Source organism: Lissotriton helveticus, chromosome 12 (genome assembly GCF_964261635.1).
Source record: "Lissotriton helveticus chromosome 12, aLisHel1.1, whole genome shotgun sequence".
Classification (NCBI taxonomy): Eukaryota; Metazoa; Chordata; class Amphibia; order Caudata; family Salamandridae; genus Lissotriton; species Lissotriton helveticus.
In genome coordinates this window covers 116,377,663-116,394,193 of record NC_136073.1, presented here as the reverse complement: position 1 = coordinate 116,394,193, position 16,531 = coordinate 116,377,663, and the positions used below count along the sequence as shown (strand labels likewise).

Here is a 16,531-nt window from a genome sequence, read left to right as displayed (position 1 = left end):
CTCTTGTTCCAGCATGCTGTGTGCACGATGCAATGCACTTGTAGTTTCTGCATGTGCCCTCTTGTTCCAGCATGCTGTGTGCACAGTGCAATGCACTTGTAGTTTCTGCATGTGCCCTCTTGTTCCAGCATGCTGTGTGCACAGTGCAATGCACTTGTAGTTTCTGCGTGTGTTCTCTTCTTCCAGCTCGCTGTGTGCATGGTGCAGTGCACTTTCAGTTTCTGCATGTGCCTTCTTGTTCTAGCACGCTCTGTGCACGCGCAGTGCACTTCCAGTTTCATCCGCGGTCGTGTGTGTTTCTGTTTTTTTCCTGCCAGTGTGTGTAGTTTACTGCATGTGCCCTCTTGTACCAGCATGCTGTGTGCATGGAGAAGTGCACTTTCAGTGTTCATCTCTCCGCATGTGTGCTGCAGTTTGCGTGTGTAGTGTTTGCAGAAATCCTCGTGTTCCAGCACGCATTGTGCACGTTACGCTCACAGACCTCTGTATAGCGCTTTATGGATACTAGTTGTTGGGTTACTTGCACCCTGGGCTCGAGGCTGATGCTGGCATCTTTGGTTGGGTGTGTGTTTTTAGTTAGTATTCCACGTGTGTCACTGCAGGTCTTCATCAGTTCGGTCCCTACCATCTGTGAGAACCGTTAGATGAGTTGCCAGCTTGAGATGGGTGTATGAGGCAAGCAATCCCATGGCCTCTTGTTGGTGTCCACTGGGCACCTTCTAACACAACGTGCTGTGCGGTGTCCGTAGGTGCTTGTCACGGTTGGTTTAGGTGACCCTGTGCATGTTCTGTTGTTTTATCGAGAATAGAGTTCTGACATCAGCTTGCGGAGGTTCAACTATGTGGTGTGATTGGTGCTGTGAGCTGGTATCCCTGATATGATGGCAATAATTAAGATTTCCGGTTAGCCCATCTTTAATTTTTAGGTGAGCCTGAGCTTCTTCAAGGCATGCTGTATTCAGGTATTGGACTTGAAGCTCCACCCACTTTCCCCCCATCTTTTGTATTGGCTTGTGTCATTGTCAACTGTAAACTGTGGCTTTTCATTGGTCAATAGGCTTAGTAGTCCCTCCTTAGTACTGCCTTGTCTCATTTTGTAACCTTCCATTAGGCCACCACCTGTTACATATATTGTTATTTGGTAGGCTTTAATTACAGTCTCCGAGTACTATTTTCTCAAATAGCTTTGTCCTGCTCGCTGTTGCAGGCAGGAAAAGCTGTCTCCTAACATTAAAAAAAAAATCTTTATAGCACGGGTGTGAAACGCATTTGCAATGCAATATGTCTCGCATTTGCAAGAGTTTAAGCTATTTGCATTGTAAATGACAATGCCTTTTACTTTTGGGTTTTACAAACAAGACATAAATATAAGGCTTTGTCATTTACAATGCCAATAGCTCAAACTCTCGAAAATTCAAGACCTATTGCATTGCAAATGCTTGTTAGATAATGTCTGCGGATCTGACGCCAAACAATATCAATCACAGCGCCATCTTTTTACACAGAGACTTCTTGTAGGGCCACGGTACAACCGAAGCCGAAAGACATACAGCAGGCAATGCAGAGGGACAGTCCCAGGAGAATGTAGGCCACATTCGTAATCCAGAAGGCGTAGAGGTAGAGCACCTTGTGGCAGTAGTTTGCAGCAGTGGGGTCTGTGTAATTTGGGGCATAAATGGAATAAATCCAAACGTTTCCTGGGAGATGGAGAGAGAAAGAGAGAGAGAAACAGATCATTAAAATGAATGAATAAAAACAGTTTGTATTTGGTTTAAGGTCAAGACATCAAAGAGTTTAGGTAAAAGGAGTATAAAACTATCTTGGAAACAAAATGGGGGCTAGTATGGAACCGAACAGGGAGCGATTGGAAGGAAAGGAGAAAACCCTTCCAGGAGTAAACAAGCTGACAGTGAGGCAGAGGGGGGGCACAAAGGAAGAGGATCAGAGGGCACAAAGGGGAGAAAAAGGGACTTGAAAGTACAGAACGCAGGAAAGAATGGGGACTGAATGAGAAGAGAGGAAGGGTTAGAAAGCAGGATGCATCTCAGCCAGTGCTTAATTTGTAAAATATGAAGTCGAGGTGTCTTGACGCCGCAACTACTTTCCCCCAGCTCCACCCACTTCCTCCACTGGCTCCCATGATTAATCATACGTATGTAAATCTGCATATAGGAAATGTTACATAAGCCAGGTCCAGAGGACTACAAGTTGTTGGAGTGACATGTCATCCATATGGGTAGGCAGTATTATAGTTTAAGACTGCTTGGTTTGGAGAAGCATAACCTCTGAATTGAAAATGGAACACTATAATTGGAGGTTGTCTTTAATAATGAAAATTGATTTCAACCAAAATTAACCCGTTTTGCAACATTAATCTTTGCTCTAACCTATACTTTGCACTGTGCATGCAGTTCTTTGACAACAGTTAATAATTTACTGTTCTAAATTTGGATTTTAACACATAAACTGTAACAAAAGGATGTCTCTTAGAAAAGCGGTAACCCACTGACCTATTTACATTATGTGCACTTTTGATCTGCAGGTTACACATTCTTTACAGCAGGCATATTAACCCTCTGCGCTACCTACTGATGAATCCAAACCTCTACTAGACACAAGTCCCATCACTCTCCATGAAGAAATGTAATCACCGAGTTATCTTGACATCTTTATTGTTGCATGGAAATTGCTGGAGGCAAGGAACTCAAACCCGGCATTGCCTGAAGCCAGCACCCAGTTTGGTAGTACCGGTCGTACTACCTCTACCCTAGAGCCCGCCATGAAACCAAATAAATACTGGGGTCACAGTGTTACCTCACCGTGCCACAGAGAGCGTGCAACACTGCTGCCAGTAAACCCAAATTCACCTCTGCAGCAGGCACTGCGTGTGTAGATAGTGTGAGGACTGCGACGAGGACAAGGGCAGAAATAAAATGAAAACATGCCCACGGCAGCGGATGGCGCTTGAGCAGCGTTTTGCTTGAATCAGTAGCATTCACAGGGACTCGCTCCAGAGACTGGTTTGGCTGCTGGCACAACAGGTATTTCGACCTGCATCATTCATGAAAAAACTGAAAATACAGAGTGAATACTGCATGGGGTGTGTGCCAGTGCCAGCAAACAAATACAGCTAAGGGGTTTGTGCTTTGTGTCGTGCTCGCCTCTCACTATGGAGGTGCCATTTGCTCACTAGAATGTAAAGCATCACTCTACTACCGGCGGGTGAAGGGTGCACACCGTACCCCACAACAACAACCACACCACTGCACAAACAACCTGAGCCAGGACCACGAGGCTTGATGACATCAAAAACAAACTTTCAACAGGAGCACTGGGGAGAACAGGTATTATTAAAATACAGAAACGAAAGTAAATGCGAAAGAGATCAAAACGCACCGAAAAACAGCATTTCATGCAGGACAACTATGTCAAGGATCATACAGAAAGGGGTTAATGTCAAATGAGTAGGCCCTGCCCTCCTTCCAGCCTCCAGGCCTAGAGCATTGCACACGGTGCTCAGACTCTGTTTACCAAACACAGTGTCTGTGACACCACGCTCAATAAAAAGCAGCGTTGGTGTGGGTACTTACTGGCTTACTGGTGGCACTGCCTTCATTAGGCCTGCTGCTGCACACACTCAGGCTGTTTCAGAAACTACAATACGTCGTGCTGAACTGAACTGGCGGTGACTCGTGCAGTGCGTGGGTGCAGGCTTTGGAATTTTGAAAAAAAGCTTACGCACACTGCTGCTGTCGCCCCTACCGCACAGAACCAAATCCTGTCAACTGAGTGGCCCGCCCGGCAACACTGAGCTGAAGGCAACCACGGATATGGATTTAGCATCAGCTCAGCACAGCAGCACTTTTCACCAGGGACTCGGGAGACTGTGATAGAGTGTGAACTACACTGAAGAGAGTCTACTGTCTACTATATAATGTGACATTATGGGCAGTTGAGTCCTTCATGTGAGTTGGCAGTGGCACTCAGGTGTAGACCCGGCCCTGAAAAATAAGTGCTGGTGCTAAGCACCGGCACAAATTAGGCACTGGTCACAGCTCACCAGAAACATCCAGAGCCCCCAGAGGCGTTAAAACACACACAAGTGAAGTCTGTGGGCTTTTCCCGCCAGCATTAGTTGTTGGAATGAGACTTCTATGCATGAATAGGTTCTCATTTCACCTGCACTTTCTTCCACTCTTCCATTCCTTGCCAACTGAATATTTTTTCCAACTTTATTACTTTATAAAAGTATTACTATAGACTACAGCCCGTTACTGAGGTATCACAACAATGATACAAATACACCAGAGTTTACAAAGCGGTGGCAAACAGCCTTCTTGAAAAAAGTGGACTATTTTAGCAGTCATGTTTAATATCAGCATCTAACACACATTTCCATATTACAAGGTACACACAACTATCGGTGTACTAGTGGGCTAGACAATGGTATTGATGCGCAGGCATCTTGTAGCTTGCTTGCCCAGGATATAGAATAGGCCAGGTCTACATCAATAATTGTTCGAGGCTTAGGAGACCCCTCTCTTTGGTGTACATCTTGTCTCCTAGGGTGCAGATGTCCCGTGAGCATCACAAGATTGGGAAGAGAGATGTATAAGTGTTTGAGGAGTCATTGCAGAAAATCAGGTCTTTAATCCCACATGGGCCTCCGGCAGTGGACCTGTACCCCCCACATTACCAATCTTGGCAACCAACAACACAGGGCTGTGTGTCTACTGGGGAGCAGGATACCTCCGGCATATACTGGTAGCACTATCAGGAGTGAGGGTCTGTCTTCAGCTGTGTCATCAAGTGTAATTCACTGAATAGCTCTTTCCAAAAAGCCGTCACTCCTGGCATTACTAGGACGAGTGTATGAAACCAGTTTCACTACTTGAACATCTAAGGCTTGTTGCATTCAATGGCTTTCAACCCCGCTGGGGTGTAATTTGATCAACCAAGATATCCGACCTGGAGAAGTCCATGTCTACTGTTCAAAGAGATACCTCTATCTGAGCACAAACCAGGGCCTGCTGTTCATCTGCCTGCGCAATTTCTACCCCCTTAATACTCAATGGCCTAGATGTACCAAGCCTTTTGCGATTCGTTAAGGTCGAAATTCGCAGAATTTCGGCCTTAACGAATCGCAAACTGACATTTTGCATCTTTTGGGATGTATTAGAAATTAGCAAAATAAGGAATCGCAAAAAATTGCGATTCCTTATTTTGCTTAAGCATTTAAGGAATCGCATTTTGCGATTCCTTAAATGCCATGTATGAAGCTTTTTCAAATTGCGAATTCTGGTTTAGAAATCGCAAATTGACACCAATTTGAGGTTGGTGTTAATTTGCAAAGTCCTTCCAAAATTCACAATTTAGCAATTTTTAAGGTGGCATGTGACACACATATGTGCGCCATATGCACACACATATAGGTTTCAGGGGTGCAGCAGGGTGTCCATGAGACACCCCTGCACCCTTGAAATAATTCTCAAATTGCGATTAGCAAATTGTGAATTCGCAATTTGAGAATTATTTGGCAATCATTCCTATGGGCCTCCTGAATAAGAAAGAATAATAAGGAAACGCAAAAAAAAAGCGAATTTAAAAATACATCCCATTTTGCGATTTCTAAATAGCGATTCGGTAAAAATCGCTATTAAGAAATCGCAAATAGGAACGATGATACATCTAGGCCAATACTCTTAGAGCAAGTGCACATTTGCAAGGGTTTTTCCTTTAGGAACCGCTAGGTCCTATCATGTCAGAGAGGGAAACACTTTCCTACACTGAGGAATACTTAAACAACCTGATACAAGGAAACTCAACGTCGACCTTCTGCGCTGTGATTATCATAACTAACGGTGTTGCCATTATCTGTTAATGCTTTGAATATAATTGCATTACATGCTTCTGTTTAAAAGTAAATAAATTGGACTTATGCCACAATTAATAATTGGTGATTGCTACTATATACTGTCTGAACAAGAAGTGCGTTGCTACCGTGACCGCATATCTTTTTGTACTGCAATTTCTAGGCCTCTTCCCAAAGCCGCCTGCCCCCGAGAAGAAGAGAGACTATAGTCCCCATCTGTTCGCCGGCTAGTTTTGTGCCTCAGATGTGCCCTGGCATCATCATTAGAGTGGAGTTACAACAATGAAGCAGCAAAGCAGTGTTTAGCTTGACCAATGAAATTTCTCGTAAATCTGGAAATGCATCAGTGGATATGGGTGTTGCGTGGGAACATCCACAGCAACACCCATGTTCCGCCCCTAACACGCAAAGTGTTGCGTGAACAGGGGCGATATTTACCTCTGCTTGTAAATATCCCCTAGCAGGCTGCGCCACCGGTGCGTCATGGAACGTGATGCACCGACAGTGCATGGAGCTTGTAAATCTGCCCCTTCATGTTTAAGCATCACTTTAGAATGACAGTACTCGTCACATTTGTGGATCACTAAAATGCATTGAAATTACAGCCCCTAAAGGCATCACAGATGAAATCACAGGATTATGCATATACAGCCAGACACCCTAGCAGGAATGTCTAGCAACATAACCCCACTTTGCTTATGACATCACCTTACACAGGTACATCACAATATACATGTGACCTTCAGTCCCTCTAAAAGAAATAACGTTAGTAAAAGCAGTTCTGATGCAATTACACCTCTTCACCTCCAGGGGATGCCCTTATCTTGACATCCCCAACTCAGTCCTTCACTCCATGATGCACTTCTCAATGCACCCTCAGCTGTAGAACAAAAGTTCCAGCCCAGAAGGTGTCAAATGCTGGCTGAGCCCTGGAGGGGTTATTCTTTCAGATGCCCCATGAAACTTAGGCAGGGACTTCCACTTTCATCAATGAGGACCCCCTCCTCTTGGGGCCACCAGGCACCAAAAACGATAGAGTTCCCCATGCCTTGCAAGGCATTATGGGGCGCTTCAGGCTCCTTTTGTGCATATTTGATTAGAGGCTCTCCCGCTGTGCTGGGGAGAGCCGCGATGCTGCCGGTGGCCTCACACCGCTTCTGCCTGCCTTGGTGGGGGGCCCAGTCCCACCTGGACCTCCAGGTGATGGTAACGGCTCGGGTAGCCCACCCCCGTCTGAACAGAGGATTTTTGGGGGCCAGGACCCACGCGGGCCCCGCGATGCTGCACCTCCTCGTTCGGGGTCCCGGTCCCACCTGGGACCCCCGCCTGCCTATGTTGTTGGAGGGCAGCCTGGGGAGCCCAGACGCGTCCCCTCCGGTCCAGCTGGACTGCAGGGGAGTGCGGCGGCACTAACCCAGCCTCCTTCCATTCTTCGGGGCTTGGGGATGGGGTCCAGGGCCCCCGTACATCTTCGAGGGGAGCATGATGGTGCCCCCCCCTCCATCCCGGTCTCTTCGGGTCCCAAGGATGGGGGTCCGGGCCCCCTCCTCCTCCTCCTCCTCCTGGGGAGCGCACCGGCACTACCCATCTTTGGCTGTTTTGGCGGGGGCCAGGGTGGGCTCCTAGCATCTCACTTGGGGGCATCTTCACGGGGAGCGCAGCAGCACTCCCAGACTTTGCTTCGGGCCCTGGGGTGTGGTCCCGGACCCCTCGAGACCTCTTCCTTCTCTTGGGGGCAGCTCCCGGGACCTGACCAACCCCGGGGGCACATCATGGACTGGCGGCAGAGCCCCACATGCTTCGTCGTCGGTCCCTCCAGAGGTCAAAGGTTGCCTATCTTCTGGGGGGTGTATCTCGGCCCCCAGGAGTCCGATTGTCTTCATTTTCATCTCCTCTCGCTCCGTTTGGCAAGCCCCTGTGGGTCTCTGAGAGGGGGGATTTCAGCAGGGAGCTGTCTTCACTGGCTCCCTGCACCAGCCTTGCGCCTCTCTTCTTCTTGCCCAGGCTGCTGCTCACTGGTCCTGGACTTCTCTCCTGGTGCTATTCAGGATCCTGGGGGGCAGTCAGGAGGTTCCTCCTTCCAACTGCCCAGGGCCAGGCTCCAGCACCTTCTTCCTGAGCAGACCACACCCCAGAGAGAGCTTCTCTTCCTGTGCAAGCACTTTTTAAAAGTTGAGTAGGGGGCTGGCAGGAAGTCTCGGTCTGTCCTATCAAACAGCGACACATCACTTCACTGCCCCTGCTCCCTCCTTCCTGTCCAGCCTCTGGGTTTGTTCAAAATGGCGTCGTCCAGGGTCTCTTGCCATATTGTGTCTGAAAAAGCCCCTTCCCCCCTCGCTGCCTTCCCTCCTTGGTGCAACCTGGTGCATGGCACCCAGTGATACCTGCTGATGGATGAGCCTGTAGCCCCACCCATCTTCTCTTCGTGGAGAGGAGGCCTTACCTTGTGGAAGAAAGGTTATCAATCCATCCTGCTGAGGTCAGCCCTCAGCCAAGGTCTGGTTATGGCCAGCTCAGAGAAAAAGGAGAGTTCTGGATGACCCAAAAGCAGTACAAATATGACTTTGGACTCTGCAGAATACTCTTTCTCACATCCATTACAGTGGACTTTAGTGCGTATCTGGAATCTGTAGGCCTTATGAAAGTTACTCCACATAGGGGAATAATTAAGTGAAAAACAGTAAAACACACTGACTTTCCCTGGCATGTTCCTTCCCAGTGTATAAAGCCTATTCCATGTCACCACCCAATTCTGCACAAGTCCTGCCACACCATTCCCTCTGTAGCTGCTCCTGGACTGCGCAGGCTAGGAATCTCCCCAGATCAGCCCCTACACGTGTGCACACGCATGTACACCTGTGTCTGCATGTAACCAGCCCAGTGTCCCTTACTCCAGCTGCTGCGCAGTGGCCTGGTCAAGCCAGGGGGACACCAGTAAAATCCCCATGCAGTCTCTTTCGCCTGAGTTCACTATAGTGTGGACAACAAAAATCGCCTTGCTGTAGAAGTGGAATCACTTGTTGAAGGGTAATCATATGGAAGTGCTCCGACAGTAGGTATAGGTTTAACATTCTGAGATCTAAGATTGGTTTTAGAGACCCATACCTTATGGGGATTAGGAAGTAAAGTGAGTAAACGATCAATCCTTGATGTTGTAACGGAACCGGTTCTATAGCTCCTTTTGTTAGAAGAGCTTTTACCTCTTATTTGAGGAGCTGTTGGTGTTGTGGTGAGAGTTTGTGAATGCAAGGTGGAATATTCGGAGAGTTGCTGGTAAGTTCCAGGCAATAACCATGTTGAAAAGTATCCAAAACACATTTGTCTGATGTTATGGTTTGCCAATTGGGAAGAAAGTGCTGTAATCTTCCTCCAACAGGTGATCAATGGTCGCATGGGAACACTAGCATGTCACTGCTTGTTAGTGGACTGGGAGATGCGGGTTGGTGTACCTCTACCTCTTCCCTTAAAATTGTTCCCTCTGTAACCACCCTGGTAGAATCCTCTAGAGGGGGGGATTGCATTTTTGTCTTGTATGAAGATGAAGCCACAGCTGTGGTGTTATTTTTGGAGCCTCTTTTGTAAAAGGAGTTACAAAAGGAACCTCTGGTAGAAGTTGATTGAATTCCTTCCATAGAATTTTTCCGCTTCAGTATTTTTTTTTGATCTTTTCAAGGGATTGGTCTATTTAAGGCCGAAAGAGGTGTTCCTTATCAAAGGGCACATTAAAAATGGTTTGCTGAACTACTGGTTTGAAACCAGAAATTCTGAGCCATGCATGTCTCCTTAGCAGTATGCTAATGTTGATTCCCATAACTTCAATATCTGCGGCATCCAATGCACACCTAATAGAGGAATTAGAAATAAGTTTCCATTCCTGCTCTATTTCCTGCTCCCTTTTTTGTGTTCCTCTGGGAGATATTGCAATAATTCTTGCATCTCATCCCAGTGAGTTCCATCATATCTGAACAGCAGACCTTGTGTATTAGCATTAGGCCAATGGTTGGCTGATTGAGTAGCTACTCTCTTCCCTGACACATCTATTAGTTTGTATTCTTCATCTGGAGGTAGTTCCTCTCCTGATGTTTGTGAATTTGCCCTCTTACGAGTGTTACAGACCACCGAGGAATCCAAAGGCAACTGACTCCTAATAAAAACTGGGTCAGATGGTGGGAGATTATATTTTTTGTCCACCACAGGTGTTAGTATATATGCTCTAAGTAGGTCTTAAAAATATCATTAGCATACCTTTTAACATAGCCAACATTTGTGTTGTTTTTCGTGTGTTTCCAAAGGTTTCAAATAGAAAATCTTCTTCTATTGCTTCCTTTTCTGTACCAAGCTGGATTTGTCCTTTTTTTCCTTTCGATCCAGAATGTTTCGGAACCAAAAGGGGTATTGTTTTGGCTCGAGCCCGAGCTGGAAGGCTTGATTGTCTGTTTCTGTGACAAGCCCAAGGACGTGGTGTTGGAAGCAGTCTCTCAGTGCTGACCATGGCCAACATGCAGTGGCAGCCCAGAAGCCTTTTGTTTTGTGGAAGAAAAAGGCTTAATTACTCATGGCACACTGTCCAGCTGGAATTTCTTTGGACTCCAACTCGATCTCCAGTTCTGAGTCTAATTCTTGAATAGAGAAGGTTTCCTCCTCTTCTGCTGCTGATGCCTCCATTCCCTCCTGTTCAGTATCTTCTCCGAAGATATCTGGGGCGTGTTTAATGTTCTGCCGCTGAATGTCCATTCTTTGAGCTAGACGGACCCGCAAAGTCTTTTTAGATCGGAATGATCATCAAGTGTCACAATCTACTTCCTTGTGCTCCGGTAAGAGGCACAAGTTGCAGATTTCTGCAGGTCGGTGCATGGATACTTGGAATGGCACAGAGGACAAAATTGAAACAGAATCCATTCCATTGGCAGAAGACTGGATAATACGGAATGGAGTGTAAGTCGATTGAAGCAGCTAGGCCCGAAGGCTGCCAACGCTGTCTTCTATACTGAAGACAGAGAGTTTTCCTATTTTTTCAACATGAGGAGAATGGTGAACAAAACAATACCGATTAGGGTACAGTGGGTTTCGCACAGAGGGGATCCCAAAGTACGGTTTTGAACTGGAGCGTTGCAAACCACGTCCGAACCCAATGGCAGAAAGAAAACAATCTAACAATGGAGTCGATTGCCATGTGCATTATCACCGAAAGGAGGAGTCACCTTACCTTGTGAATGGAAAAGACTTCTTCAAAGAAAAGAACTTGCATTTATTCGGGCCCCACACTAGATAGCAGGATTATGCAAAGCATGTGTATCTGTATCAAACATGCCTCTAATATACAATATGATTGAGCTTAATTTTTTTGTGCCTAACAATTGCACTAAGATTTGGAAATTAAAATATATATAATTATTTTTATATTGCTAGATCGAACTAAGCAACTCTTACTATAGTCCCCAATACAAATGCTTACCAATGATAAATATATAATTGATGTAATTTCAATTAATGCTTTATAATAAAATATGGTGCTGTTACCATAGCACTAATATTAACACTGGCCCGTTAATTAATACACAAATAACTATAATGTAAATTTTAAAACTAGCCTCAACCAATAGTTACGTCACCAAATATTTTGTAAATGAAACAGGAAATAAACTTGTCACAAGTATTTTTACTATGTTCATTGAGTTGTGTAACGTCATCAATCGGATGTATGACGTTACAACGCAGGCTATTACAACGCCCGCCTTTACAACGCGGTTTTTACATCGCATACCATTACAACGCATAGTGCTTTGGGGCGCTGGATAGTGAATAGTTTAATTTACTATTCCAACTCCAGTCCCCGTGGACACTAGGGAACATTATTGGATAGTAAATTAACCTATTCCCTATCCTAGAGCGCCCCCCAGAGCAATGCGTTGTAATAATTTGCGTTGTAATGACCGCGTTGTAATGGTAGTGCGTTGTAAAAGTTTCGTTGTAAGTGTTGTTCACCCATCAATCTCTCCTTCGAGACTGCGACCTTCCCAGATAACTGGAAACACGCCGAGATCAACGCCCTACTCAAAAAACCCAAGGCGGACCCGAGAGACCTCATGAACTTCCAGCCCATCTCCCTGCTTCCGTTCCCAGCCAAGGTCATTGAGAAAATCATCAACAGACAGCTAACCCGATACCTCGAAGAATGCAGCATCCTGGACCCATCCCAGTCAGGGTTCTGCAGCAACCACAGCACCGAGATTGCCCTCATCGCCGCCACCGACGACATCAGGACCCTGCTGGACAACGGTGAGACCGCGGCCCTCATCCTCCTGGACCTCTACGCCGCCTTCGACACCATCTGCCACCACACACTACGCACACGTCTCCAGGACGCAGGGATCCGAGACAAGGCCCTGTAATGGACCACCTCCTTCCTCTCTGCAGAACCCAGAGCATCCACCTCCCCCCATTTCGATCCGAAGCCTCCAAGATCATCTGCGGCGTACCCCAGGGATCATCCCTCAGCCCAACACTGTTGAGCCCCGCTCATGGCCCCGCACGCACAAGTCGCCCGACAGCACGACCTCAACATAATCTCCTATGCCGTCAACACTCAACTGATCGTTCCCTCACTAAGGACCCCCTCACAGCCAAATCCAATCTCCACGAAGGAATGAAGGCTGTCGCCGACTGAATGAAGATCAGCCGACTGAAGCTGAACATGGACAAGACGGAGGTCCTCATCCTCGGCTCCAACCCTTCAGCCTGGGACGACTCCTGGTGGCCTATGGCACTGGGAGCAGCCCTGACACCCACCGACCACGCATGCAACCTGGGAGTCATCCTCGACTCAACACTCTCCATGACCAAGCAAGTCAACGCAGTCTCCTCCACCTGCTTCAACACCTTCCGCAAGATCTACAGGTGGATCCCGACAGATACAAGCAGAACAGTCACCCAGTCCCTCGTCAGTAGCAGACTCGACTATGGAAACTCCCTCTAAGTGGGAGCCCCGGCCAAGCTCATCAAACGATTGGAACGCATTCAAAACGCCTCTGCACGCCTGATCCTCGATGTACCACGCCACATCACCCCCCACCTGAGAAACCTGCACTGGCTCCCTGTCAACAAGAGCATTTTCGTCAAGCTCCTCATCCACGCACACAAGGCACTCCACAAGACCGGCCCAGCCTACCTCAACAGACAACTCTTCTTCTAGATCCCCTACCGCCAGCTCTGTTCCGCCGACCTCGCACTCGCCACCATCCCTCGCATCCGAAGAACAACCACCGGCAGCAGATCCTTCTCCCACCTCGCCGCCAAGACCTGGAACACCCTCCCACTGAGCCTACGACAGACCCAAGACCTGCTGACCTTCAGGAGGCTACTCAAGACCTGGCTGTTCGACCAGTAGTGGGCCCCCCTTTTTTCCCCCAGCGCCTTGAGACCCTCATGGGTAAGTAGTGCGCTCTACAAATTCTTGATTGACTGATTGATTGTGTGGCATGCTAGCACATAAATAACACAATAATAACAACTGTTCCCTTAATGTTAACAAGGCTGATATCAACCGAAGCTCGTAATTGGTGACATTGCAATAAATCGCAATACTGTGGACTGTGGAGTGCTGCAACTTGTTCTTGAATGCTGTTTCTGATCCTTTATATAATTATCATTTATATGTAATTGCATTTAATTAATCTGAAATAAATGTATGTTAAAAATGTATTTAGTTGATTATAATTTACAAGCAAATGAGGTAATGGTATGGTAGAAGTATTTTTGTCGAGTGCATGATCAGTAGTGGCAATATTGAAATGTGGAGCTGTGATGATACTCCGTAGCTGAACCTCTGTGAAGCTGAAACCTGTGTCCCACCCAGTGATTAATGCTGACCTGCAATGAAGAACGCCAGCTGGAAGAGGCCGAAGATCACCTTGAAGACTGTGTACAGATAGTAAAACCAAGCTCCATTTCCGTGGAGAAAGAAGCTTAAAATGAGAAGCAGGAGGCTGGTGACACCCGAAATGATCAGGTAGTAGGTGATGAGGTACTGTGCGGGGCAGTCGTGGAAGTACACCGACCCTGTGGGAGCAAGAAGAGAGCATCATCAGAGAAGTATTAGTGCACCTTCCATCCCAAGCCTCCTTTCATGCCAGCTTCTTTCAGTGGGAGGGAGAAGGCAAGCATCTGTGAAATAAATTGTATTTAAGTGGCTAAGTTGGGTTTTCATTTAATGTGTTGACTCGTTTTAAAGCCACTATGTACAGGCAAAGCAGTGTAACAGCACAGTGGCAGCAGTACTTTCCTATAGTGTACATGTTAAACAGAGGGGTAGTTTGGGGGGATAACCACACAATGGTAATTTGTACTTGCTCGACTCCTTTCATTTTAATCCAGAGTATGCACCTGTCCCTTTCTGGTTTGTTTGTGGAGGCAGGAAGTTCAGTTCATCTTTACTCAGAAAGCTGCTTATAGATGGTTCCTCATACACAGCCATGACCTCCATCTACAACTAGTAGTGAAATATTGTACCATAACAACAACCAAAAAAGACTCTGCTCTACAACATTCTTCTGCCTGATGTGTGGCCAGTCAATATGTGTGTAAGACTCATTCTGAGACTGTAGGATCTGCTTTCATGGTTAACCCCACTTTTTGCTGGCGTTCTAACTGTTTTCTGACTAGTCTGACTGGGATCCTGCTAATAAGGACCCCAGTCACTGTGCTTCCTCCCCACACTGGCTATCGTGTGTATCTGGTACATTCTTATTTGGCTACTGGGGCACCCTTGTAAGTTTCCAGTAAATGGTACTGAGGTACCTAGAGCATGGATACCCTCGGGGTCCCCTGTGGGATGCAGCATATATTATGCCACCCATGATGGGACCCTCCAAACTATGACTACAGGCCTATCATGGCAGCATGTGTGAATTGGTCCTTGCACCCCTCACAAAAGATAAAAGTTTACTTATATCGAACGTCACTGCACTTGGAACCTATAAGTCACCCTTCTAGCAGGCCTTTCAGTCCCAAAGGCAGGTTGCTCGGTTTAGAGTGTGAGGGTGGCCCTGCACGAGCAGACCACCCCTACATATCACAGAATCCATTCTCTGAGGTTTTTAAGTGAATCCGCCATTACAATACAGAGAGGCTATGCGTCATTACACGATGACCATCACTAAACTTGATGGAACAAACCTGGGCATGTTTGGTATCAAAAATGTTGGAATCATACCCCAACACAGTATTCGGCATTGGAAGTATAATTCTATCCACGATAGGGCCCTTCTGGGAAGCCCTCCATGCTCCCGGGACAGATCTTACTGAGCCTGACAGCAACCTAGTGCTGCTGCCGACCCCAGACACAATTCTGCCCTCCTGCTGCTGGGCCAAGCCCGAGCAAGGGAAGGTAGGACAATAGGTTTTCTTTCACAGGGAGGTGTGACCACCTCCCAGACAGGATTTCGTGTATTAGGTCGGGGGGGTTCCCTTGCCAGTGCCACATAGTCTGCTGGAAGGGCACGTTTGGTGCCCTCCTTGCATACTCCAGTTCAAACCAGATAAGGGAGCCATTGGCTGGCTCTATGCCCTGGTGCAAAACTGGACAAAGGACATGGGAGCATCCTACCCACTGTCCAACCCCTCCTCTGGGAGTGACCTCTAAATCATCCCAACCCTCACCTTAGGGTACTTAAGGCTTACCTGTGGGTGGACCCCTAGATAAGTTGTGGGATTCAATTTAGTTGCAACTCCACTTGTTCTTCAACTATCTGGGTACCATGAACGCTGCTGAACTTCGCCCTGGGCAATGAGACCACACCTGGGAAGATCCTTGCTGCTCTGGCCTCCTCGTCCTGGAAGCTCACTCCAACATCCATGCCCGTGCTCTGTACAGGTCAGTCCAAGGCCTGTGGACATCGAAGACAACTGAAGAAATCACCCTTGAGGTGAAGGAGTCACTCCCCTTCATCCGCAGGCACCACAACACAGTACGTCAGTTTGCAGATCCTAAGCTCCCACAGACTTCACAAGGCTCAGCAAAACAGGTGGTGGTCAAGCACTCCCCCAACGCCTAACCTGTCCTCTCATCAAACTTTGAAGCCAGTATCTCCCATCTGGGTCTCTACAACAGAACCCCTGTGTACTGCACCGCTGCAGCGCTTCATCGCACGGCAACCGCATCGGTTGTCCCAGCCGACACATGCCAACAAAGTTGGACGCATCTAAAGGTTCTGTCAACTAGTCTGTCCCCGCTATACCTGTCCCACACCAACGAGGTTGGTTGGAACTGATGAACTCTGTCGTCTTCAATGTCACGGTAGCTCGGGCAGAGCTACTGATTTGGTGTTTGAAGCTCCTCTTCATTTCCTTTTACCTGCATCCTTGAACACAAGGGGCCTAAGTCTTCAATGCCTCCTGGTCACTCCTGAGTGGCATAGACTCTGTCCCATCTGTTTTCAGGTACTCTTCGACTTGAACTCACTTCTGGGTTCCAAACGACTCTTTCATCCATCTTTGGTAAGACAGCTACCACAACGTACCCACTGATCAGTATTGAGTATGCGGTTGTATATCCTCTTTGCACACGACCATCATGGGGTTCCTAGACTCTCACCTGGGGTGGTTCCTTGGGTCCCGACTCATCTACGCCTCCTGGGTCCAGTCTCGACTTAGGTCGTGGTT

The 16,531-nt window shown here is 47.3% G+C and overlaps 1 protein-coding gene across 2 annotated transcripts in view; it reads right to left on the bottom strand.

Annotated features, from left to right (window-relative positions):
* Positions 1 to 302: 302 nt before the first annotated feature.
* LOC144798597 (transmembrane protein 272-like) overlaps positions 303 to 16,531 on the bottom strand; it is a 166,969-nt gene continuing 150,740 nt past the window's right edge. For both annotated transcript variants that reach the window (XM_078669553.1, XM_078669554.1), the window contains 2 exons: positions 13,742 to 13,930; positions 303 to 1,697 (listed from right to left, as the gene is read on the bottom strand). In XM_078669553.1, the coding sequence (XP_078525679.1) occupies positions 1,478 to 1,697; positions 13,742 to 13,930 (409 nt within the window). In that variant the 3' untranslated portion in view covers positions 303 to 1,477. The remainder of the gene's footprint in view (positions 1,698 to 13,741; positions 13,931 to 16,531) is intronic.